This window comes from Lithobates pipiens, unplaced genomic scaffold (genome assembly GCF_037356315.1).
Source record: "Lithobates pipiens isolate NorthernLeopardFrog02 unplaced genomic scaffold, aLitPip1_a1.2 Scaffold_16, whole genome shotgun sequence".
NCBI lineage: Eukaryota > Metazoa > Chordata > Amphibia > Anura > Ranidae > Lithobates > Lithobates pipiens.
The window spans coordinates 115,192,385-115,219,803 of NW_027507748.1; the positions used below are offsets into that span (position 1 = coordinate 115,192,385).

Consider the following 27,419-nt stretch of genomic DNA (forward strand, 5'->3'; position numbering starts at 1 on the left):
ATATGGCATTTGTTAACAACACTCTTTCTTCATTTTGTAACAATCTGTCAGGGGGTTGTTTCCCTGCTTTTTCTCATTGTACTGTTTATAACATTTAATAAAAATGATTGAACAAGAGATGTAGGAATAAATTTTTCATACATGCTTACAGTTGACAATAAAGAGCCCTGGCCCCTCTTTTATAAGTCCTACTCTCCGTTTTTACTGCAATATCACAGCTGGTAAAAAAACGCAGCACTATCCATAACAGATACATATAAAAATGTAGGAACTCCCATCCCTACCTACTATCAGCATGAATGATGGTTCATATTCAGCCCATAGAGATTTATAAATAGAACATAAAAGATACATATGAAGATGGAGGAGGAGAAACACTTCGCAAGCACTTGGAAAAGGTTGAGTGTTTGAAAGTATTAGCCTGGGTTCACACTGTAGTGAACACAGACAGCACATGTGAGTCGCACTCGCCCTGTGGTGCCGATCAGATGCGATGTCTGTCTAATTCGAGTTCAGCCATACAGTCGTACATACATATTGTATTTTCACAATAAAGATGCAGGGACTTTTTTTTTCCCGCACTGGAATCGGATAGCATGGATTTTCTCACCCATGAGATCCGATTCCTCTCTGAAGCCACAGTTAGCACTGTGATCTGTGAACCGATCTGGGGGGGGGGGCATTAATATTGTACTGACACCCGCGGTGTGAACTGACTGCAGAAGAGATGAATTGCGAAAACTGGTGCTGGAAACGCACTGGTTCCCGCATCCTTACAGTGTGAACCCAGGCTAAAGCTGTTGCGATAAGAAGCCAGTACTGTCGCAAAGAAGAGTCAAAGTAATCTCCCAGCATTCCCCCTCTGAACACATTATTTGGGCTAGAACTAGTTAACACTTAGGCTTTACACCATGTGCACACTGTATTGCAGATCTCATATTTAAATAAGTGACTCATGTAAAGTAAAATACATGACAACAGTTTTCTTTTAGAGGACATGAACCAGACAATTGTTTAAAAATAGTTCCTCATTTTTTGTTTTTAAAATTAAAATTATACCGATAAAAGGCAAATGAGACACTGACATACTGCTTGTAATGCTCCAACTATTTCCATCTGAGTATGTTTGTGCCTATCTGTTATTATCCAAGTGCAAGAAGTAGTGATGCCATAGCATTCCATTAATGTGCGCTTTCCTCTAAAACAATCAAGCAAGAGCATCAATGTAATGCAATAGACTAGAATGGAATAGAAGCATTCATACAAAAAGCTTTGTATGAAATGGTCAGAAAAATTATCCTGCCCCATTACATGCCCAATTATAGGTACTTTAGAACCACAAAAGCCTAAAGCAAACATACATCATATACAGTATAAATCCCTAAACAATAACCTTTAACAATTAAAAGTTATATCAAGTAGTTTGTCAACCCAAAAAAAAAAATAAAAAAAATAGAATAGATTTCCTGGTCCCTTAACCATTTTCAGACCGGACCATTTTGCTGGCTTAAGACTAGACCACTTTTTGTGATTCGCCACTGGGTCGATTTAACTGACAATTGCATGGCCGTGCGACATGGCTCCCAAACAAAATTGATGTCCTTTTTTTTCCCACAAACAGAGCGACAATTTTGAAAAAAACGTTTTTTTTTACTTTTTGCTATAATAAATATCCCCCAAAATATATAAAAAAAAATTTTTTTTCCCTCAGTTTAGGCCGATACGTATTCTTCTACATATTTTTGGTAAAAAAACCCAAAAAAAACGCAATAAGCGATTGATTGGTTTGCGCAAAATTTATATCGCTTACAAAATAGGGGATAGTTTTATGGCATTTTTATTAATAATTGTTTTTTTTACTAGTAATGGCGGCAATCAGCGAATTTTATTGTGACATCGGACATTTTTGACACATTTTTTGGGACCAGTCAGTTATATTGCAATCAGTGCTATACAAATGCACTGATTCCTGTGTATATGACACTGGCAGTAAAGGGGTTAACCAGGGGGTGGCATTGTAGGGGTTAAGTGTGTCCTAGGGGCGTGTTACTAACTGTGGGGGGCTGGGCTGTGTGTTAGTGAACACTGATCTCTGCTCCAATCACAGGGAGCAGAGATCAGTGTCACTTGTTGCTAGGCAGAATGGGGATATGCTGTTTACATCGCATCTCCCCGTTCAGCCTCCTCGTGAGACGATCGCGGGTATCCACACGGCGATCGAGTCCGCGGGACCCACGACCAGACTCACGGGGGTCCCGAACTGGCACGCATGCGATGACAGGGTGGCAATTACAAATGGACGTACCTGTATGCCAATTTGCCTGCCTGTGCCATTCTGCTGACGTACATCGTCGTGCCCGGTTGGGAAGTGGTTAAAGTAGATTTAACAGTACAGTGCTTGTGCTGTGTAATATGCCCCCCTCTAAACTGTAAAAAAAAAAAAAAAAAAACCCTGAACACTTCACTTCCTGTATCACCCTCTCTAAACTGACCACAAATCCGTCATACGCTGCCCTCCTCTCCCCCTCACACCCTCTTTCCTGCCTGTCAGCTAGTGTCTGTGTCTCCGGCTGCCGCCCCCACCACCCTCTGCCGCTATTAGCAAAATTAAAAGTTTGTAAATGCTCACTGCCAGCTGTTTTATTATATCCTTCCATAGCACACTGCATTCATTTTTTATAAACACGAGTGTTATAAATAACGATTCAGCGCTGTCTTCAGGCCGGTCGCGTGACTCTCGGCCGGTTTCCAGGGTTACTGCAGGAGAATGAGTAAGCTATGAGTAAGCACCCGACCTTGGTGTGAAACATATAAGGAGTGTGCGTCCAGCCTTCTTTTTTTCTGAGTATCTGTTTGCATACAGGGCTCACACCCTCCACCTGGGATAGAGGCTTTTTGGAGCAGCAGGGTAAGAGAAACTGCCTTAGAGCGACGTACATGTACGTAACTGCAGGAGAGGCTGAGCGGCCATGTGATCTCCATGGCTGATGTCAGAGGGAGATCACAGGCCCTCCTGCAGTACCCATCCATCGGAGCTGTACAGCGGCCACGAATCAGTAGCCTGAAGACAGCTCAAAATAGGTATTTACAGGGTTTGTTTTAAAAAAAATACTAATACAGTGTGCTCTGCCAGGTTCTAATAGAGGGTATGGTAGAGTTTGTTAACAAACCCTTTAATAAATGAACACATTTCACACCTTTTTCAAATTCTTTAAGGTTGCTTATACGTATATGATAGAGTTATAAAATAACGCCAACCAGAGAAAAGCAAGACTCAAACCAGCCACTGACATATAGCGAAATGCAGAGGCCTTACTAGAACCTTCAGGGTCCCGGTGCAAGAAACCATAAAGGACCTCCCTGACCCCCTAATGGAATGCCAGGGCCTGGTTGCAAGTATGACCTTTGCAACATTGGTGTCAGTATTATTTTTATATATAAATAATTTTTTACCATGTTATTTATTTATTTTACAATTTATTTTTTTAGGTTCAGGATTACGCTCCGTACAGGGCGCAGGGTTCAGGAGTATGCTCCATACAGGATGCAGGGTTACAGAGTGTAAGGTGTAGGCCTGTGCAGCACAGTCTGTCCACCATCTCACTTCAACCCTTCCTCAGCCCTGATACTGGCCCACATTTGCCTCGCATCTCACCTATCCAGCCCAGCTCCTGTACCAGTGTACTAGCAGTGTAGATAGCTCAGCCTCACCTTGCAGGGAGCTCACTGATTGCCATCTGTCTCTGCAGTGCCCCACCATGAACACATGCAGGAATCTGTGAAAGCCACGAGAAGCCAAGAGCAAAACTGTCCTCATAATCACACATGGCGTCTGTGTTTACAAAAGACAGCTGGGAGGGTGGGGGCTGAAAAAAGCCCTAGGTGCGAGGGCCACACGACATGGACTGGCGGGCCTTGTGTTTGACATATAGTTGTGCTCATAAGTTTACACATCCTGGCACAATTTATGATTTCTTAGCCATTTTTCAGAGAATATGAATGATAGGAATGAGCTCAGGCGTGTTTGCATGGAACACGCGCAGAGCCCGCCATGAAGTCGGCGCAGCGCTGCACTAATCACAGGCAGTGAGACATTGCCGATCTCTGCAGCCGCACATCAGGGCAATGTCTCACTGCCTGTGATTAGCGCAGCTCTCTGCTGACTTCCTGGCGGGCTCTGCACGTGTTCAATGTGAACACGCCTGAGCTCATCCCTAATGAATGATAACATAAAAAACATTCCTTGAACTCATGGTTAGTGTTTGGCTGAAGCCATTTATTATAAATTAACTGTATTTACTATTTTTAGATCATAATGGCAACATAAACTACCCAAATGACCCTGATCAAAAGTTTACATACCCTGGTGATTTTGGCCTGATAACATGCACACAAGTTGACACAAAGGGGTTTGAATGGCTATTAAAAAGGTAACCATCCTCACCAGTGATCTGTTTGCTTGTATATAGTGTGTGTGTATAAAAGGTCAGTGAGTTGCTGAACTCCTGACAGTGTTCAAACTCTAATCAAGAAGTGGAAAATAAGGGGTTCTGTTGAAACCAAACTATGGTCAGGTAGACCAACTAAAATTTCAGCCACAACTGCCAGGAAAATTCTTCAGGATGCAAAGAAAAACCCAGAAACTTCAGGTGAAATACAGGACACTGAAAACATGTGGTGTGGCTATATCAAGATGCACAATAAGGAGGCACTTGAAGAAAAATGGGCTGCATGGTCAAGTCGCCAGAAGAAAGCCATTACTACGCAGATGCTACAAAGTATCCCACTTACAATACGCCAAACAGCACAGAGACAAGCCTCAAACCTTCTGCCACAAAGTAATTTGGAGTGAGGAGACCGAAATTGAGCTTTTTGGCCACAACCATCAATGCTACATTTGGAGAAGAGCCAACAAGGCCAATGATGAAAGGTACGGCGGTGGATCGCTGATGTTTTGGGGATGTATGAGCTACAAAGGCACAGGAAATTTGGTCAAAATTGTTGGCAAGATGACTGCAGTATGTTATCAAAAAATAATGGAGGAACATTTGCATTCATCAGCCAGGAAGCTGCTCATGGGACTTACTTGGACATTCCAACATGACAATGATCCAAAGCACAAAGCCAAGTCGACCTGTCATTGGCTACAGCAGAATAAAGGGAAGGTTCTGGAGTGGCCATCTCAATCTCCTGACCTCAATATCATTGAGCCACTCTGGGGAGATCTCAAAACGTGCAGTTCATGCAAGACAGCCCAAGAATTTTGCAGGGACTGGAGGCTTTTTGCCAAGAGGAATGGGCAACTTTACCATCTAAGAAGATAAAAAGAGTCTCATTCACAAATACCACAAAAGATTTCAAGCTGCCACTGATGTTAAAGGGGGCAATACACAGCATTAAGAACTGGGGTATGTAAACTTTTGATCAGGATTATTTGGATAGTTTCTTTTGCAATTATGATTTAAAAAGAGTAAACACAGTTGATAGATAATAAATGGCTTCCACCACACGCTAACAATGAGTGAAAGAAACGTTTTTGTGTTATCATTCATATTCGCTGAAAAATGGTCAAGAAATCATAAATTCCGTAAACTTATGAGTACAACTGTATGTGTGCTAAAGTATTTTTTTGCATGGTTAAAACCGTGAAAAAACGTTTACCAGAATAGTGCTAGCAAACGCAGGTACTGCACATAACCCCCAGTGTCCACACTTCTTACTGGGGCCTTGTACATATTTTTGAGCCCCTGACTTAAAATATCCACATGCTTCTGAAGGGCAATTGGCTGATATCAGAAATCAGGGTTCCTATGTACTTATGGCCATTCAGCCAATATATGTGGCAAACTAGTAATGTTGGAGCACAGAAGATATGATGATTTTTTTCATTACAAATTAGAAATAAGTTTAACTTAAAAAGAAATAGCTAGAGGACTGGGCTCAGTAAACCAGTACATGAATACAAGTCCAATCGCATTCCTTTGCTCTTTATGCTCTGCATGAAATTAACTATTTACTAAAATCTTACTGTTCTTCTAGATGTAATTGGACAGGCGGGTGTACCCCTCGAACCTGTCCGTCAGATCAGAATGTGGCAGCTTAGTGTTACTTCTGTTTGTGAAGTTATGTGCAGTTGTGGAACTATTTCACTATTTCACAAGTATCGCACCAGACTCTGAAAATCCGTTCATTACAGCACTGCTTTAAAAATAGACGTGACATCACATGGCATCTGGACAGATGGGAGGGTGGACTTCAATCCTAAAACAATGGACACAGAAATACTGTACTATACAGGCCGACTTCTAATAGCCCTTAAATGGCAATCTCTTAGAATGAGAATATTGTGATATTCTGGGACAAAGATGACCAGAATTAAAACCACCTTGGTCCGCCCATCTCAATGTGCCATGATGTAATCCTCAATATGTGCCGGGCTTTGGCACAATTACAGCCTGCAATAAAGGTCTGCACATCCACTATTACCAGCACAATTTTTTAACCAATGAGATAATTTAAGAGCTTAAAGCTGAACTCCAGGAAAAAAAACTCCCCTTGCAGTGGAGCTCCCCCCACACAGTGCTCCCATTTATGCCTAAGGTACTCAGAACAAGGATTTCTACTTACCTGATCCCAGAGGCCAACTCAATGCCATCTGAATGGAGTGCAAGGCAGAAGATTTAACCCCCCTGACGGTATTCCCGAGTCTGGCTCGGGGTGGAATTTTTATACCAAAAGCGGTAACCCAGAGCCAGACTCGGGACTGCATCGCTGGATCCAGGAGGAGGTTTACTTACCTTCTCCCTCGGATCCAACGTTGTCTCCCCGCTGTACGAGCGAGCTGTGTCTCGCTCGATTCATCACATTGCCGATCTCCGTTCCCTGCGAGCGCTGCGACGCACGGGGAACGGAGATCGGCGCCAAATTCAAAAAGTGAAACACACAGTATACATACAATATAATGTAATCTTACAGATTACATTGCTATATGTAAATATTTCACATCCCCTTTGTCCCTAGTGTTCTGCCCAGTGTCCTGCATGCAGTTTTATATTATAAAAACTGTTCTTTCTGCCTGGAAACTGGAGATTGTCCATAGCAACCAAAACTGTCACTTTACATCAAAAATGGTTTTAGACCAGCTAGAAAACAGCGATAATAAATTGGAATCACTCGCAGAATTGAGCGATAGCGATTTGTGGGGAGATCTGTCATCAAATACTGAAAAGTAATGACAGTGACAATTCTGCAACTGAGCAAATTTCAGTGTTTTTGATTTGATTACATTATTGAATCATTTTTTATTATTGTTATATTATTATTTGGTACAATTATTTATAATTATTTATTATATTATAATTTATGATTTCATTTTTCAAACTTTATTATACCCGGGATGTCTGCTAAATGTCAGATTTAAGAGAGTTATTCCTAAGAATTACAGGACTACAATATAAAACGCCAAATTTTCATGCAAAATAATGGTATCGCTTTTAGCACCTAAAATTCGAAATAATCGTACTGCCAGGGAGGTTAAGGACTGGCTGCTGGAGCAACAGTGGATCAGGTAGCAAAAAGTCCTTGTTCTGGGCACCCTTGGCATAAACAAGCATTTAACCCTAGCAGTGCGGCAAGTTCTTTTATTTTCCCTAGAGTTCAACTTAAAAAACCTACACAGTAATTCGACCTGCTAACACAATAATTCTAAGAACATAGAGCAAGTACACAACATACCAAGAATGCTTTTGCAATAAGGATGTACTTGACATATATAGAAGCACTATAGTACAATAGGTCCAAATATCAAGTGTATCATATCACATCTAACAGAATACAGCAAGAATATTTGCTACACTGTAATATTCTAAAGAAAGCATGCATGTCATAGGTTAAGTGAGCACCGCTTAGTCATATAGCAGCTGATGCTCGTGAATGCATACAAGTGGATATTCAGCATGAGAGTGAACATTAGTAGTAAGAAAAGAGCAGTAGAAATGAGAAGAGAGACACAAAGTAGTAGTAATGAGAGAGTGAGTAGAATTGGCCCTGCATGTATTTTCTTGGATAAAGATTTGAATTATAGAATGTGTTACCCCAACATTTAATATTCCAATGGGTGTCTGTTGTACCATGTACCGTATTTATTGGTGTATAACACGCACATTCATTTTAAGAGGGAAGTTTCAGGAAAAAGCGTACATTTTAAATAAGGAACTTTGAAGCAAAATAAGGGTCGGCGCCCATCTGCAGCCTCATCAGTCCACATCAACGCTGCAGCCTCGCCATTGCCATCAACGCTGCAGCCTCGCCATTGCCATCAACGCTGCAGCCTCGCCATTGCCATCAACGCTGCAGCCTCGCCATTGCCATCAACGCTGCAGCCTCGCCATTGCCATCAACGCTGCAGCCTCGCCATTGCCATCAACGCTGCAGCCTCGCCATTGCCATCAACGCTGCAGCCTCGCCATTGCCATCAATGCAACAGCTTTACCATTGCCATCAGTGCAGCCTGATCAATGCCCATCTGCAGCCTAGAGGGGACAGGGAGGGGGGCGGGACGAGTGCCGACAGATTACATACAGCGAGAATATCCTATGATAGAACGGTGGTCCAAAGGCAGCCCAAGAGACGGGACTTCCTATTACAGAGGGTGCCAAGTAAACAGGAGATTCCCACTTTATGTAATCTGACGGCACTCATCCCGTATTCGTATATGTATTAAGAAAGTATTGTGCTCCCTTGTCTAAAATATCTGGTGATCCTGCCAGTCCCCCTGCTCTATTTTAAACTGACCATGTCAATTCTCCAATGATAAGACATCTTGTTGAGCAAAAAAATAAATAAATAAATAAATAAAAATATATATATACACACACACACACATATACACTCATCAGCCACTTTATTGGGATCACCTGTTCAATTGCTTGGTAACACAAACTGCTAATCAATCACATGCCAGTGACACACAACACATTTAGACATCTAGATGTGGTGACGATTTTATTTGCTGAATTTCAAACCAAGAATCAGAACGGGGAGGAAAATGCATTTAAGTGACTTTGAATGCGCCATGGTTGTTGGTGGCAGACTGGATGGTCTGAGTATTTCAAAAGTTGCTGATTTAGACCCCTTTCACACTGGGGCGCTTTTCAGGCGCTTTAGCGTTAAAGCGCCTGTAAAGCGCTTGAAAGAAGCCTCATCTGCAATCCCAACGTGAAAACCAAAGTGCTTTAAGAGCCCTTTCACACTTCCAGCACCCGAAAAATGCTTTTTTTAACCCCCGATAGTGGCCAAATAAAGAGTTAAAATCGCCCACAAAGCGGCGCTGCCAAAATCGCTTTGCAGTCGCTTTTCAGGTGTTTTGCAAGCGCTTCCCATTGATTTCAATGGGAAGGGGTGCTTTAGGAGCAGTGTATTCACCGCTCCAAAAGCGCTGCAAAGAAGCTGCTTGCAGGACTTTTTTTGATGCCTTGTCAGCGCAGCGCCTCAGTGTGAAAGCACTCTGGCTTTCACATTGGGATTGCAGTTGCGGCTTCTGTCACCTGGTGACCCCACCCCTTATACATATATAAGTCGGTGCACACCGTGTCCACGGCATTAAAGCGGGAAAGAGTGTCGTGTCAACATCGGAAGAAGGGAAGAATGAAGAAGAAGACCGCAATGGCGTCGATAGAGAAAGCCGGGCCACCGCTAGCAAAAGAGAGGCCAAAGAGCAGAAGATAGCAGAGGAGCCTGGCATAAGAACCGGAGAGCAGGAGAAGAGGCCAGAGAGCAGGAGAAGAACCGGAAATCACGGAAAAGTCTGAAGAAGACACCCAGAGCTGCCTAATAAACTACTTTAAAACCCTGTGTAGTGTGTTTTTTTATAGACACTTTTTCCCCCAGGTGAATGGGTAGGGGTACGATGTACCCCATACTTATTCACATAGGGTGGGGGGCCGGGATTCCAATAAGCCCTACGCCCACAGACCCCGACAACCAACGGCCAGGGTTGTCAGGAAGAGGCCCTTGTCCTCATCAACATAGGGACAAGGTGCTTTAGGGTGGGGGGCCCGCAGGGCGCCCCCTTCCCCAAAAGCACCCCCCCATGTTGAGGGCATGCGGCCTGGTATGGCCCGGGGGGGGGGGGGGGCTCGCCTGTCCCCACCCCCTTTCCTGACCGGCCGGGCTGTGTGCTCGGATAAGGGTCTAGTATGGATTTTGAGGGGACCCCCACGCCTGAGGGGAGGAATTCCCTCTTGCTGCGATAGGAAAATGTGTTTTTCCTATTGCAGCGAACCCGAGATGAAGAGTACCCTCGCGGGCAGGTGCTGTAGCTGCCTGTGTTTTTGGTCCGTCGGAACAGCATACAGACAAACGGGTTTCCCGCTAGGAACTGGGTCCAGCGGAGTTCTGGCGGGAAAATGTAAAACATGTCCTATTTCTAAAGTCCGTTGGATTTTTGGCAAGCAAAGGTCTGATGGAGCCCACACAGGATTGAATTGTCTGACGGATTCGTTCCGTTGGACCTTTGCTGTCAAAAAGTCCGGTCGTGTGTACACGGCATAAGGATTTGGGTTTTATTCCTACCAGGCCACTATTTGGATGATATTTTCATAATCTTTTTCTTTGCTCTTCCAAGAATAATCCACAAATGGGCAAAAATATGGAGAGGTTAAAGTAACCCTTTCCTGACACTTAATGGCCTAAAACCAGGGATATGCAATTAGCGGACCTCAAGCTGTTGCAAAACTACAAGTCCCATCATGCTTCTTCCTCTGGGTGTCATGCTTGTGGCTGTCAGTCTTGCTATGCCTTGTGGGATTTGTAGTTCTACAACAGCTGGAGGTACGCTAATTGCTTATCCCTGGCCTAAACCAACATTCACCCTCAGAAGCCTACACAAACCTTTTAATGTCTTTTGAAGTGCCTTGGGAACCATCAACTGCCTCGATGCTGTGATATGCAAATATAGACCTTTGGAAACCGAAGTCAAGGGCTGAGGTTTGATGAATAATGTGAATTGTTCAACAGTAGTATTCACAAAAGCTTTAGGTCAGAGCTTAATGACTTTTGAAGGTAATAACTGTATGTCCTGTAGTGCTGGACTTACCATTGGGCTTGACTGGGCTCAAGCCCATGGGCCCCGCCCAATAGGTAGCCCCACGGGCCCCTCCCATTTATGTTTTAAATACCATATTTTTTGCTCCATAAGACGCACCCCCCCCCCCCAAAAAAAATGGGGGAAGTGCCTGTGCATCTTATGGAGCGAATATTGAGCAAGAGTCGCTGCCGCTCGCTCCGTTCACACACACGGGACACACCACCTACTTGGTCCACCCTCACTCACTCCAGATAACCAGAAGCCAGCCCCACCAAAGGCAATGGCATGTCGCCGCTAGCTGTGGTGACACGAGAGTCTGCCGTTAGTGTTACCAATCATGGCCATTAACCCCATGACATTTCTGGGGACACCTTCCTCCTGAGCTGCTGCGAGCCAATGGGGGCAGAATGAGGCAGGGCCAACTGCCAGCATGAGTGGGATGGGCAGTGAAATGGAGATGCGGGGTGTGTTTTTATAATGCTGAAATATAAGTTATGTATATTATGGGAGTATTTATGTGGAGATCATGCTAGGTGCTTAGATAGATGGGACGAGACACGGCTAACTACACTGCTTCTCACCTTCTTTTCTTACTATTTAAATTACTTTGCTTGTATTGTGACAGTGGTGTGTGCATACTGTGCTAAATATCCATAGGAGCATGGGAGACACATGGGAGATCTACATTGTATGGCCTTAGAAGATCCAATTACTTGCTCATCAGATTATACTCACAAACACTGGTGTATCTTTATTTATTATAGGAATATATACCACTGGCTAATGTACTGTCCACTGGCTAATGTACATTTAACCACCTTCAGACCGGACCATTTTGCTGGTAAATGACCAGAGGTCTTTTTACAATTTGGCACTGCGCTGCTTTAACTGGTAATTGCGCGGTCATGCAATGTTGTACCCAAACAAAATTTGCGTCCTTTTCTTCCCACAAATAGAGCTTTCTTTTGATAGTATTTGATTGCCTCTGCGATTTTTATTTTTTGCGATATAAACGTAAAAAGACCGCAAATTTAGAAAAAAAATGATATTTTCTACTTTTTGTTATTAGAAAAATCCAATAAACTCAATTTTAGTCATACATTTAGGCCAAAATGTATTCAGCCACATGTCTTTGGTAAAAAAAAAGTCAATAATTGTATATTTATTGGTTTGCGCAAAAGTTGTCACATCTACAAACTAAGGTACGTTTTCTGGAATTTACGCAGCTTTTAGTTTACGACTGCCTCATTTCTTGAGGTGCTAAAATGGCAGGGCAGTACAAAACCCCCCCAAATGACCCCATTTTGGAAAGTAGACCCCCTAAGGAAATTGATAAGTGGCATGTTGAGCCCATTGAATATTTTATTTTTTTGCCTCAAGCGATTGAATAATGACAAAAAATAAATTTTTTTTTTTTTTTTACACAAAGTTGTCACTAAATGATATATTGCTCACACATGCTATGGGCATATGTGAAATGACACCCCAAAATAAATTCTGCTGCTTCTCCTGAGTACGGGGATACCACATATGTGGGACTTTTTGGGAGCCTAGCCGCGTACGGGGCCCCGAAAACCAAGCACCGCCTTCAGGCTTTCTAAGGGCGTAAATTTTTGATTTCACTTCTCACTACCTATTACAGTTTTGAAGGCCATAAAATGCCAAGATGGCACAAAACCCCCACAAATGACCCCATTTTAGAAAGTAGACACCCCAAGCTATTTGCTGAGAGGCATTTTGAGTCCATGGAATATTTTATATTTTGCCACAAGTTGCGGGAAAATTACAAACTTTAATTTTTTTTTATTTTTTTTTTCACAAAGTTGTCACTAAATGATATATTGCTCACACATGCTATGGGCATATGTGAAATGACACCCCAAAATAAATTCTGCTGCTTCTCCTGAGTACGGGGATACCACATATGTGGGACTTTTTGGGAGCCTAGCCGCGTACGGGGCCCCGAAAACCAAGAACCGCCTTCAGGTTTTCTAAGGGCGTAAATATTTGACTTCACTCCTCACTACCTATTACAGTTTTGAAGGCCATAAAATGCCAAGATGGCACAAAACCCCCACAAATGACCCCATTTTAGAAAGTAGACACCCCAAGCTATTTGCTGAGAGGCATGTTGAGTCCATGGAATATTTTATATTTTGCCACAAGTTGCGGGAAACTTACAAACTTTTTTTTTTTTTTTCACAAAGTTGTCACTAAATGATATATTGCTCACGCATGCCATGGGCATATGTGAAATGACACCCCAAAATAAATTCTGCTGCTTCTCCTGAGTACGGGGATACCACATATGTGGGACTTTTTGGGAGCCTAGCCGCGTACGGGGCCCCGAAAACCAAGCACCGCCTTCAGGCTTTCTAAGGGCGTTACAGTTTTGAAGGCCATAAAATGCCAAGATGGCACAAACCCCCCCCAAATGACCCCATTTTGGAAAGTAGACACCCCTAAATTTAGGGGTACACTAGTGAGACTAGGTAATAAATGGCGGGTGCCCTGAAACTATAAAAAAAATAACTAACCAACCAGCGTCACCTGTAACAGTTATATGGTGATCACTGGTGAAAGGGTTAACTAGGGGGCAATCAGGGGGCTTTATGCGGTAGTATATGGGGGTCCAGGGCGCTATAAAAAGCTGCGGCGAACCTAAATACCTACCTGCCTAACTAGCGTCACCTGTGACACTAATACAGTGATCAGAAAAACGATCGCTTATTAGGCTGGGTTCACACTGGAGCGATGTGGGAACGCCACGAATGCGCGGCGGGTTCCCGCATCACATGCCTCCCGGCGGCAGTTCACACTGCCCTATGCGAACTGCTGGGAGTGTCAGTGAAATGTTAATGACACCCCCAGATCAGTTCGCATATCGCAGTGCGATCTGCAAACTCGGATCGCATGGTGTGAACACCCATGCGATCCGATTCTGCTGCGGACCAAAAAAAGGGTCCCGTGCGAGTTTGCGGCGGGTGCGGCGGGTGCGACACGAATTCAGCCATACTATCTGTATGGCTGAACTCGAATCGCACAGAGATCGGATGTGATTTGCACTGCAGTGCGGTGCGAATCACATTCGTTCTCATAAACCGCTGCAATGTGAACCCAGCCTTAGTGACACTGGCGAGGGGGGGTGATCACGGGGTTAAACCTTTATTGGGGGGGTTAGGGGGGCACATTAGAACTAAAGGGGGCTAACCCTAACTGCCCTAACAGTTATTACAGTCACAAATGACACCAATGCAAAAAAAAAAAAAAAAAGCAATTGGTGTCACTGTGACTGGGGGGGCAGGGGTAATTGGGGGGTGATCGGGGGGTAAAGGGGGGGTGTGAGTGTGCCTGGCATGTTCTACTGTGTAGTGTAGTGCTTGTGCAACTCACCGATGCTCTCTCCTCGGTGCCGGAACGAAAAATACCGACACGGAGGAGAGAATACATCACTTCCTCTCCTGTGTTTACATTACAGGAGAGGAAGTGATGTCACGGGACATTTTCATGAATGAATGGCCGTCCCCTCGTCCGGGATCGCTCCCGAACGAATACCGACCGCCGCAGGCACCGGGCGGGGGCCCGATCGGGCCCCCGACCCACGGGCAGGCAAGGACGTACATGTAAGCCCTTATGCCTGCCCGTGCCATTCTGTCGACGTACATCGTCGTGCGGCGGTCGGCAAGTGGTTAATTTGCCAGGCTTCAAGGGGTCAGAATATTTTTTTTTCTTGTTTTCCTCCTCTAAAACCTAGGTGCGTCTTAACAACTTTCAGACCGGACCATTTTGCTGGCTTAAGACCAGAGCACTTTTTGCGATTCGGCACTGCGTCGCTTTAACTGACAATTGCGTGGTCGTGCGATGTGGCTCCCAAACAAAATTGATGTCCTTTTTTCCCACAAATAGAGCTTTCTTTTGGTGGTATTTGCATTTTTTATTTTTTGCTCTATAAACAAAAATAGACCGACAATTTTGGGAAAAAAAAAAAAAACGCATTATTTTTTACTTTTTGCTACAATAAATATCCCCCAAAAATATATAAAAAATTATTTTTTTTCCTCAGTTTAGGCCGATACGTATTCTTCTACATATTTTTAGTTAAAAAAAAAATATCACAATAAGCGATTATTGATTGTTTGCGCAAAATTTATAGCATTTACAAAATAGGGGATAGATTATGGCATTTTTGTTAATTTATTTTTACTAGTAATGCGCGCGATCAGCGATTTTTATTGTGACTGCGACATTATGGTGGACACATTGGACATTTTTGACACATTTTTGGGTCCATTGTCATTTAAACAGCAATCAGTACTATACAAATGCATTGATTCCTGTGTAAATGACACTGGCAGGAAAGGGGTTAACCAGGGGTTGGCAGTGTAGGGGTTAAGTGTGTCCTAGGGGTGTTTTACTAACTGTGGGGGGCTCGGTATTGGTGAACACTGATCTTTGCTCCAATCACAGGGAGCCGAGATCAGTGTCACTTGTTGCTAGGCAGAACGGGGAGATGCTGTTTAATTCGCATCTCCCCGTTCAGCCTCCCCGTGTGACGATCGCGGGTATCCCTGTGGCGATAGAGTCCGCGGGACCCATGACCAGACTCACGGGGGCCTTGACCAGCACGTGCGCCTCTGGCGGTGAGCACGCGATGGTAGGGCAGCAATTACAAATGGACGTACCTGTATGCCAATTTGCCTGCCCATGCCATTCTATCGACATACATCGTCGTGTGCTGGTCAGGAAGTGGTTAAGGTCAGGTGCGTCTTATGGAGCGAAAAATACGGTATCTTCTTTACATGTATGTATCATTTTGTTCTATTTAAAGTAATGTATAGAAGGTAGGGCCCAAAAGTGACTCAAGCTCAGGGGCCCCCACCACCCTAAGTCCTGCCCTGATATCCTGTGTCACTCGTCTATCCTCACCTTCTTTGTCCTATATACTAACAGAATGGGCACGATGCATCTGCCAACTTCAGCAAATTTAACATGTGACTGCACATCTGAACTCGACCTTTGAGAATGACAAAGATTATATAGAGTCCTACAGAGACAGGATGCCCTCAGTGACTCAGATTTGCTGACTAGATCAGTTGTGATGTTTCTAGACTTAATCGATGGCAGCCAGAAACATTCAGAACACGGACAGAAATCCAGGTCAGAAAGTGTAGCTAGGACATCCAAAACTCATGATAATGCACAACTAGCAGTACTCCAAGCACACAGGTAATACAAGGATAACATTTATACAAGACAATTGTTTTACCTGCCAAAAAATGTGTTTATCCATCCAGTTTTGATATTTAAAGAAGTTTAAAGAAAAAAATGCTCCTGTTCCTTTAAAGCACTATGCTAAACAGCATAGTGCTTCTGCAAAGTAATGTGTCCCTTTCTAAGCTGTAAAATACCTGGTTGATCCAGCCTCTTCCTGTGTCCCCCTGGCTGCTGATTCATGATACCGTGGTCAGTTTATGTGGCTCCATCATTGTGTGGTATCTCTCCTCCCTCCGTGTCAGCTCAGTAGTCTGTGTGTGAGCCATCGTCTCCCGCCACCTCCTACCGCAATTCCGCTGTGACTATAAAGTCACTGATCACAAATCCGGGAATCCCCATTGTTACAGCAAAATATACAGCGCAGTGTCTTTGTTTTTTTTAAATTATGCAGCTAAATACCTTATCATTCAGTGCCACTGTGCGGTCACTTGACCACCTGGCTGATGTCAGAGGGGAATCTCAGCTCCTCCCTCTGTTGTCCTTCGATAGTTGAAGGAGAGCAGTGGAAGGTCATGTGACCGCACAGAGATGCTGTAAAATAAGGTATTTAGCTGTGTAATTTTTTAAAAACACAGACACTGCACTGTATGTCTTGCTCTAACACAGTGGATATCAGTAATTGTGATCAGTGACTTTACAGTTGCTTTAAGTTGGCCATAGATCAAAATGTGGCCAATTGAGCAGGGACAGGTTAACTTTCAATTTTTGTGTGGCCCTCCCTGTTGGACATCACTGTTCCCTGTTATAGATTGTAGAAGGATTATGGTGATATCCTCTACCGCTGCCTGCTGACTGGACAGTAATTACTATTTAACCCACAATGGAGCACAGGTTGTTGACGTCAATACATGCTAAAGCTTGGTACACACAGCTAGCTTTTTTTTTTTTTTTTGTTCAATCCAGTGGGCTGAACTCGCAGCTCCAGCCACTTACAGCGCCGGAGCCGCAAACCCAGAAGAAAAACAGCACTGATTCGCCCCGTGTGAAAGGACCCTTACAGTTTTTTTTTTTTGTTTCTCAGTGCCTACAACCATTTTAAGGGTACTGATGTTTGAACATCAGTATTCCTGGCTGAAATGTCCAGCATTCATTTTTTTAAGACCCCTTTCACACCACACCGCCCTTTGCGTCGGCGGTAAAACGCCGCTATTTTTAGCGGCGTGTTACCGCCGGATTTGCGGTGCATTTCGGCCGCTAGCGGGGCACTTTTACCCCTGCTAGCAGCCGCGAAAAGGTTAAAACCGCCAGCAATACGCCGCAATAGGCATTACAGCGCTGCCCCATTGATTTCAATGGGGAGCAGCGGTGGAGGAGCGGTAAACACACCGCTCCTTCACCACTCCAAAGAAGCTGCTGGCAGGACTTTTTTCTGACGTCCTGCCAGCGCACCACTGTAGTGTGAAAGCCCTCTGGACTTTCACACTACAAACAATGGTGCAGCTTCTTTAGGGCGGATTTCAGGCGCTATTTCTAACGCTATAGCGCCTACAAAACGCCCTGGTGTGAAATGGGTGTAAAAGGTAAAAAAAAAAAATTGCATCTCCCACAGTGCATTTTTTTGTACTGAGGGGTATATTGTACATGTGAGTGCACATAATAAATAATACATACTAATACATATGGTTATTGACGTCAGCAGTGCTCAGCAAGCATCTAGAAATAGGCCAGTAGAAGGAGCCGTGAGCCCCGAGCGCGTAGCCTGTACGTTCTACACTCTGTGTCTGGATGCTTGCTGAGCACTGCTGACGTCACTTCCGCGTTTCAGGGTGATTTGCGTGGAGCTTCCAACACCATGTACAACATGGACTAGCTGCTAAAACAACCAGGACCAACATCCTTACAGCAAAAGGACTGGCAGCGGAGCCTGCAACTCATCACCAACACACTCCAGGATTTTTTAACCTTTGATGGACATCATCACTTTATGAACCTGCAAACCAGTAAGTTAAAAAACCAACATATATTTATGTGATAGAACTACTGGAGTTGGCGCCTCCAAAACCCCCCATTTCTTTTTTTTATCTCTTTGGTCTTGACAATGGTGGAGAGATTGGAATTTGATTAATTGCTTCTGTGGACAGGTGTCGTTTATACAGGTAACAAGCTGAGATTAGGAGCACTCTCTTTAAGGGAGTGCTCCTAATCTCAGCTCATTACCTGTATACAAGACACCTGGAAGCCAGAAATCTTGCTGATTGAGATGGGATTAAATATTTATTTCACTCATTAAAATGCAAATCTATTTATAACTTTTTTTGAAATGTGTTTTGTTGTCTCTCGCTGTTAAAATAAACCTTCCATTAAAATTATCGACTGATCAGTTGTAAGAGGGAAAACAGACAAAATCAGCAGGGGATCAAATACTTTTTTCCCTCATTCTATAAGTATATCCCAAGCCCAGATTTCACATGACAAAAGTGTAAATTTTCTATTCTACATTTCAGTTTAGCTTTCAAATTTTTCAAGCAGCCTTATCAAGTTTTCTAAGTAAATGTATCCTGCCAGTTACTATTAATACACCCTCTTCCGGTATTAATTCAGTGCATCCATTGTACACGGCACAGAACCAAATTTAACAACAAAGCTGACACAGACGACTTTTGTAAAAGGAACATTAATCATGTGCAAGAGCTGCTTCCTTTAATTTAAGATTATAATGTTAGAGTTGCACAACACGCATTGCCATATTTCTTAGAAGATGGTTGGGATATTGCCTTTTAAGAGCGGGATCCTATATAGCAGTCACATGACAATATTGTTATTACAGATCTATAGCTGTTGCACAGCTGTCTTCACAATAAGCGCAGCGGCTCAGAACCGCCCACTCTGGCACATTGCCATGGCAACAACTAGCAGCAATATAGTGAAAAGAAGAAAATTTGGAAATTATAAAACCACTTTTATGGAGCAACTCTGCTAAATACCACTTGTGAAAATGGCCAACAAAAAACTATATCAATTACATCCCTTTCTGTGCGGGGAAAAAAAAACAAAAAAACACGCTTTTATAGTTGCCTATATATCCTGTACTGCAAGGACGGTGTTGTGTGGCCGCTGCTCCTCCCAGTATATCCTACATGCAATTAAAGCAAAAAAAAAGGCTTACACTTCATGATGCAGCTTCAGCTCATCCTGGTGTATAGAAGCACAATATAAGGTTCCTACAATTGGAAAACAGATTAAAACGCCTATATAGAGGCGTGGGAAAGGATTTGAACTGCTGTAATATATTACTGCTGTCTGGGACAGTAAGTGGGGGTAATCTCTGAGGCTCCATGCTTAAAAAAAAAACACTGGATAAAAAATACCCGGGTAATAGCTTTTTGTAAGGAGCGTTTAAGAGCGTTAGCATTTTATTGGCATTTTTGCAGTAAAAAAAAAAAGAAAAGAAGAAGAATAACTAAAGAAAATGCTATTTCTGTTGGAAAAACACTCCAGGAAATTCTACAAAAACAATTTTCTGCTTGTAGATGCTGAAGCTCAAAAAATGCTAATAGCCTAAAGTAGTGAACATGGACACATAGGAGAACATTAGCTTCTAGGAGCCGAACAAAAAAGGCTATTAACTTCTAGGAGCTTAAAAAACACTAGTGTGCATGGAGCCCATACTGGGCTTAAAAAGTCTGTTCTCTCAGGAGTAAAAAAACGCTCATATAGAGTATTTTTTGTACAAAATTTAGACGAGTTTAGGAGCGTTTTATGGGGGTTTTTCCCTTCAAGCCCCAATCAGAAACACGAACCAGAAGGGGGTTTTTTTTCTGCCTCTAAACATTAAACTTAAAATATGCCTCTTAACGTCCTAATGTGCATGGATGCATAGAATAACATTAAGCTGCTTCTACGGGCAGAACACAAAACTCCTTTTTAAGCCAGTGTGCATGGAGCCTAAAGGGGGGGGGGGGGGCGCTAGTGTGCATGAGCCTAACTGGATCACAGATATAAGTAAAAGACTGGCACATGTTCCACTCTATCTGGCTGTATTTATAATGAAACAAAATGGCCCTCGCTAGTCTTGATCAACCTCCTTTGTATTACTCAGGGTAATCATTTTCACACAGTATTACAAGCAAACCCCAGGATAAATGCTAAATACAAGGAAACCCCATTTCAGGATGGCAAACCGAGGGTAGGGGTGGATCAGCAAACATCCATTCCCTGATATTCCCACTTTGTTGTGAGCCCGGGAGTACTCTCTGCTCTGAGCACATTCAAGTTGGCTGCTGTCAGATTCTGCCCACTGGCGGACATAAAAGTAAACAAATGGAGTACTGTCTGTACTCTGTTTGCAAACAGTGCAAGAAAGACATCATGGTCTATTAGACCTTCATAAAGAGTGCCTATTATACCATCACATATGGCACATGTGTCAAACACAGGGCCCTCAGGCAGAATCTGACTCGCCAGGCCATTTCATGTGGCCCTCACACCTCTCCTGCAGTTGCCATACCCCCTTCGTCTCCACCCTTTACTTGTCTCAGCAGTTGGCAGCAGAGAGGAGGACAGAACTCCTCCACAGATCCTGTGCTTCTCCATGCAACAGCAGGGGGGAGGGCTCATCGCTGCCCCCCCCCCCATCTAAGCAGTCAGCAGGAGAGAGGAGGACAGAACACCTCATACAGATCCTGCCCCTCTTTGTGCAATCACAGAACTCCCTGGTTTCAGCATTCAGCAGACTGGCAGCCAACTGAAGCCCTCCTCCAGACCCTGCACGTTCTGCTTCCCAGCTCCCACAGCTTCTTCCTGGCAAAGGTAAGAGGGGGTGCACTGTGATGCAACGGGGGTGTGTGACTTTTTACTTCTGATGGCTGGTGGGCTCTTGACATATGATGTGGGGGGGGGGGGGGGTGGCCTGAATATCTGCTTATAAATACTATTATAATATACAATTCTACAACTCTCCAACGAAACTTGGAGACTGCTCAGATACAACACCATGGCAGAACCATGTTCTATTTGACCAGTCTCCAATCAAGTTTTTTGTGGAACCCTCCTTTTCAGTTAGCATCATCTGCTACACAGATACAATTGGCCCTTTGAGTGCAAGCGTAATGCTTGATGAGGCCCGTAATTAAATTGTGTTCAACACCCCTGACATAGATGCTTGCGAGTCCCTTTGTGATAATAATAAAAAAAAAAAAAACATAATAAAAAATAATAATTTAAAGGCCCCAGCTCTGCCATTTATGCACATATGCACGCACCTAGGAACAGCAATTGGGTAACGCACATTGGGTATCACTGCACACGTAGGAATGAGAGTAATAATTCTAAGACTATGGCTAGGTAAAGTTCACCCATTCCATCTGTGTATTTAGCGGTTTGGCTAGTGAGGAGCTTCAAGATAAAAGATTCTGGCTGTAGCATAGTTTTTTCCCTGGCTAACAATAAAAAAGTTCATTAAATGGTTTCACTTCTTGCCTGGCATTGCTCTTTAAATAAGACAAGCAGATGTTAAGCTTGCAATTCCCTTTCTTGGAAGATGCCATGATGTGTGTTCTGTGTGATGAGGAAGTGTAGAAAGCAGAACAAGTATACACCAGAATGACAAGAAACCGAAAGGTCCCATATACATATACATGACAGACTACATCGGAAGAGGTGCACAGACACGCTGGGGAACCTTCCCAGAGACCTCCACTCAAACCAAACTTCATGATTTATGCTGGAGCTCTTAGTTGAAGGAATCCACAGGATCCCAGGAGGGAACTGTTTTGGGAGTATAAAGATTTGTCTCTGCATTGCCCACATGCTACAAGTGTCCCCATGGATGAATGGAATAAAAGTGATCATCATGCCTAATAAAAGGGCTTTGAAATTGTGATTAAATGCTTGTGTGTCAGGTCACATAGAAATGCATTTGACACGGCACAGCTTCCTTTCTTAAGATCATCCAATGAAAGATATTCATGTTTCTAGGGTATGTCATTTACTAAGACCTTCATGTGAAATGTTGCATACCAGCCCTGTACATTCTGTTTAAAAATGTTTTAAATGTTATGAAATTCTGAACACTAAGATTATTGAACAGAAATGTGCTGGTCACTACAAGATGCAGTAGCTCATCCGGAATATCTGCTGGCTTTGGTAGACTAAAAGCAAATCTGTTATGAAAGAAAGGTAGCGGTTGCCATTAATGATAAATGAAAATGCTAGTGTCTCTCATGCTGACACTAAACTTATCAAAATCTATTCTACCTGACTGAACACAGGTCAAATGGATTGCTTCAAGTAAGGCTCTAACGGCTTAAGGTATCCACAGATGGGCACTTTTTCTCTTAAATGCACGGGGTGACATCTGCTTGTAATCTGTAGCATCGGGACTTGTCAATTTATTTGGTGTGACTGACAGGACTGAAGCCTAGTTCACACTAGTCGTTTTTTTCGTTCAACTCAGCGGGCTGAATGAAAAAAAAAAAAAAAAAACGGAAGCACTCGGGAGGAGCTGCTGTACTAACTATGCAATGTTAGTACCGCTATATCCCCCACTGATCTATTAAGCTTTAACAGGGGGATGCCCCCACCCACCAGAACACCCTGGTGAACACCTTTCGGTCAAGCCCGCACTCCGCTCCCATGGCCAACATCTTTCCCAGAGTTACTTCCGGGTTTGCGGGCTCCGGCAATGTGATTGGCTGGAGCCGCCATGATGTCACTCCTACGTATGCGCGTGTGTGCTGTCGGTCACGGCACAAGTGACCCGTTCCATTAGTGCGCATGTGCCAATGACGATGGCAGCAGCGTATATAGTAAATATCTCCGCAACGGAGCAAGTTTAGGAGATATTTACAGTACCTACAGGTAAGCCTTACTATAGGCTTACTTGTAGATACAATTAGAGAGGAAGACTTTACTTCCCCTTTAAGAACGCAAGTGTCCTAACTATTGGACACTTTGCTGAGTGCTAAACACGTCAGATGTTCTTAGAAGAAGTTATTCAACTGCATTTCCCCACCAAGTAAACCCTCAAGCATGGGCCTTGCACCCCACATAAGCCCCCAAAGCCAGAGACATTTGTAATATTCATTCTGTCTGGAGCTTCCTGACCTCACAGGAGTACGCATTTTTAAAATTAATAGAATAATCTGATGGATGAAGTCTGCTCAGATCCACCCCATTCGTTATCCCAGTAGATACAGCCCATTCCCTAGCCTGATGGATCGATTGCTCATCCCAGTGGATAGTGATGGGATATAGAGGGCATTTTCAGCTTGTACACAGACTGGTTGGCATCATGTGTCATGCAACCGCTCAGTGCAGGACCATCTTTCAACCTTTGAATGAGCTGAATTTACCAGTTGGCTTTTGCCAGAAAGGTGGCATTAGGCTGTACATTCATTGGATACACATTGTTCCCATCAAACCAAAGAGAAGAAACTTCACTGGTACCAGGGAAACTACAACGGCTAAAATCATACAAATGGTATACAATGATAAAATTACATAGAACAAAAATACCATGGGATAACAATCCCTAGTATAAAGTCACATCTCACATAGTAACACTATATAGTGCGAATAATATGTAGTGCAAATAATTCAATAATATCATAGCATAATCATTCAAGAAAAGACAATATATCATTCCCCTTTTTGACACCATTAGATTTCTCTTCATTACCTTGGTGCCTTGATTGCTATCATTGTTTAACCTGATGCTGGCTGTTGCTGGATGCCGTCCCTGGATGTGTTCTTAGGGTGAAATTACGTTTTTTGATGATCGTTTATTGTTGTTAAGTTAAAATGACAATTAGTTATTGGATGTAAAATTAATATGTATTTTCTCAAGATAAGTTACTCTCTCACAAACATATGAAAAGGGCACCGAAGAAGCATCTATGTGAAGCGCGTTGTTTTTTCTTGGGTGGTTATGCTATGAAATTATGTGTTGAATTATTTGCACCTCAGAAAGCAAGGATAACTTGAAACAAATTTGTGGCAGTGTTGAATTATAAGTCTTGTTAACTTGCTGTACATTTCCATTGGCAAGTTGTACACTTTCAGAGCACTTGAAGCACAAGTTGACACTTTTCCAATTTGTCGCAAATTTGCGTGGCAAGTCTCTAGCAAGAGCTTTGCAAGTCACAGTGCCCCCTGTGGTGGGATGACTATTGCACAACATAACTGAACCAGAACTTGCAGCAGACTTGCAGAATGTTTGCAAAGAAAGTTGATCTGGAGGCATGTGCAATGCAAACTTGCTGCAATTGTGCAACAAACTTGTGAAGCCTGGCAAGTCTAACAATAGCTTAGCAAGTCATTTTCAAACTTGCAGCTTTATTTCTTGCCATCTGGGACTACATATTTGCACTATATATGGTTACTATGAGAGATGTGACTTTACATTAGGGGTGGTTATCACGTGGTATTTTTATTTATGTAATTTTATCATTGAATAACGTTTGTAAGATTTTAAAAGTTGGAGTTTCCCTGGTACCAGTAAAGTATGTTTCTTCTTTTTGATTCGAAGCAAATAATGTGGTACAATACTGGCAAATTTTCTCTTGTAATTTACATATCTTCCCCATTAGTCATCTCATATAGGCATATGGACTTAACACACCGGAGCGATTTTCTGCTTGAAGCGCTAAAACGCTTAAAAAGCCAAATCTCATTCATTTCAATGGCCTCTGTTCACATCTTGAGGTTCAATCGCACTGAAGCAAAGCGCCTGTCCCTCAAAAAAGTACATGAGCTTCTTTTGGCAGACTGGAGGCAGATTGGGTCCTTTAGACTTCAATGGGAACGCCTGAAAATGGGCAACATGAGCTTTTTGTCGCATGTTTTCTGCTCAAACAGCAGCTCTCCACCCCTAATCTCTAACACCTTGTACTTTCTAATGGCTAAACAAAAATGCTTGATGTTGTAAAACGCTGGTAATACACTTCTAAAAAAAAAAAAAAAAAAAAAAAAAAAGTCGCTCTGCTCATGCGTGAATGCTGCCTTAATCACAATATTATGAGAAGATCAAAGCTGTTCTGTGGTAATCCTAGTACAGGGACGCCAAAGCTCATGTACCTATAGAAATCCCTCCCTGTCCACAACACAATCACATTAATAGTTCATAGAAAATCCTAATGGCCAAAAACAAATGTCAAACACTCACCAAAAGCAGAGCTTCCAATTGGTTTATATAGATCTCCTCACTTGCCAGAACACCAGACAGGACAAGTTTTCTCATTAACAGCCCTTTATCCGACTCGCTTTCTCCCTGTCAAAAAAATACACATTTTAACAAACTTGTTACGGCTAGAAAGTAATATTAAGAGATGTAAACTTCCTAAAGACATTACAGTGATAAAAAGTTATACAATGATGCAACAATAATTATTACGGTATATACAAACCATAGAATAATAAAGGCAATGAGATGAAAAAACAATGTATATACATATTCATTATATATATATATACACACACACATATATATATATATATATATATATATATATATATATCTCAATGCACACAAATGTGCTGAATTACAATAAAATAAAGCCGGGCAGCAAATAAAAACAGCAACTCGCTCGTTCAGTACGGAGCGAGACAACGCGAGGTGACCCGTCATTGTAATTCAACACATTTGTGTGCATTGACTGATTTATATCAGTCTTATTTATGACATGAAACCCTCAGATTTTACCTATGTTGGCCCCTTTGTTGTTTTTTTTTTTACAGTCCTGGGTGCCTGATTGCTCTGTCCATTTCTCTACCATCCATCCGCCGGATCAAGCGCAGTACGGTTGACCTGGCAGCACTGCAGGAGTGACCGCACGATAGTGGATCATCCCTGATAGGAGGACATGGGATCTGTCATTTTCACAACAGGGGAGCCATACCAATTGGATAACTACATCACCCTTGACTGGGGGATATGCTCTGAATATTGGCTATCTGGTAAGCCTACATACCAATAAGGTGGTGGATACACATTACTGCACATTATATGAAGAGCCGTCACTGGGTGTCGAATAATACTCACGTATTTGGTTTACTTCTATGAGTGCACTTTTTTTTCTGTATTTGTGCAATATAAATTCATTATATAGACCTTTTGGGACTATATACACTACAGTGTATTGGGGGGGGGGGGGGGGGGTGATACATTAACTTATCTATATGTGTGGTTTGTTCATCATTTGTATACGCACACGTTTAATTTTCTACGTTTATTCCCACGGTGCAGCTCCATTTGTTTTTACTGTTTGTCTGGTGTTGTATATCACTTTGAGTTGCAGCGTTAGTTGACATTAGTGGCGCGGTCTTTTTTTTACTAGACTTTTAACATTAATAGCTCATTTCAAATTCAACAGAATACAATCTGAAGATAACCGTGACCAATGCAACAGATCACATCTGACCAATAATATTATCCACCAACGAACTTTCCGGAGACAAGAGAAGCACTGGTCTATATTTACATACACAGAACACATTTTAGCAGAGAAGAAAAAGAAAAGAAAAAAAAGAAGAGCTTCTGTTCCCTTATAGCAAATTAAACAGAACAGTGTCTGTGCTGTGTAATCTGCCCCCCTCTAAGCTGTAAAACAGAACCTTGTTGATCTGGCCTGTTCTTGTGTCCCCCTCTGTGTACTAACCACGACAATCGTGGTTGCTGAGCCCCGATTACTGTGGTCCAGTTACGTGCCTCCTTCATCCGCAGCACTCCTCTCTCTCCCCTCCCTGCCTGTCAGCTCCCGATTACTGTGGTCCATTTACATGCCTCCTTCATCCACAGCACTCCTCTCTCTCTCCCCCCTCCTTGCCTGTCAGCTCTTGTGTGTGTGAGCTGTCAACGCCCCCCCCCCCCCCCCCACCCTCTGCCGCAATGATAGCAAAGTACACTGTTAAAAACATATTCACTGCCAGCCCCTCTCTTTTACGCAGCCATAATACACTGGTGTACTGGAGCTGCCCCAATATGTTTATTATTGCTATGAAAGTATTTTTTCCATTTTATTTTTTTACTATTTACAGAGATAAATAAAATTGCACACCACCATCACAATGGCAAACATTTCTAACTGATGTCAGCTTGTCCTGGTCATGTGACTAGCTTGAG

The 27,419-nt window shown here is 42.9% G+C and overlaps 1 protein-coding gene across 4 annotated transcripts in view; it reads right to left on the bottom strand.

The window, feature by feature from the left end:
- The window catches only part of ABR (ABR activator of RhoGEF and GTPase), a 608,507-nt gene that overhangs the window by 227,973 nt on the left and 353,115 nt on the right, over positions 1 to 27,419 (bottom strand). For all 4 annotated transcript variants that reach the window (XM_077480318.1, XM_077480319.1, XM_077480320.1 and 1 more), the window contains one exon: positions 25,464 to 25,568. In XM_077480318.1, coding sequence (XP_077336444.1) covers positions 25,464 to 25,568 — 105 coding nt within the window. The remainder of the gene's footprint in view (positions 1 to 25,463; positions 25,569 to 27,419) is intronic.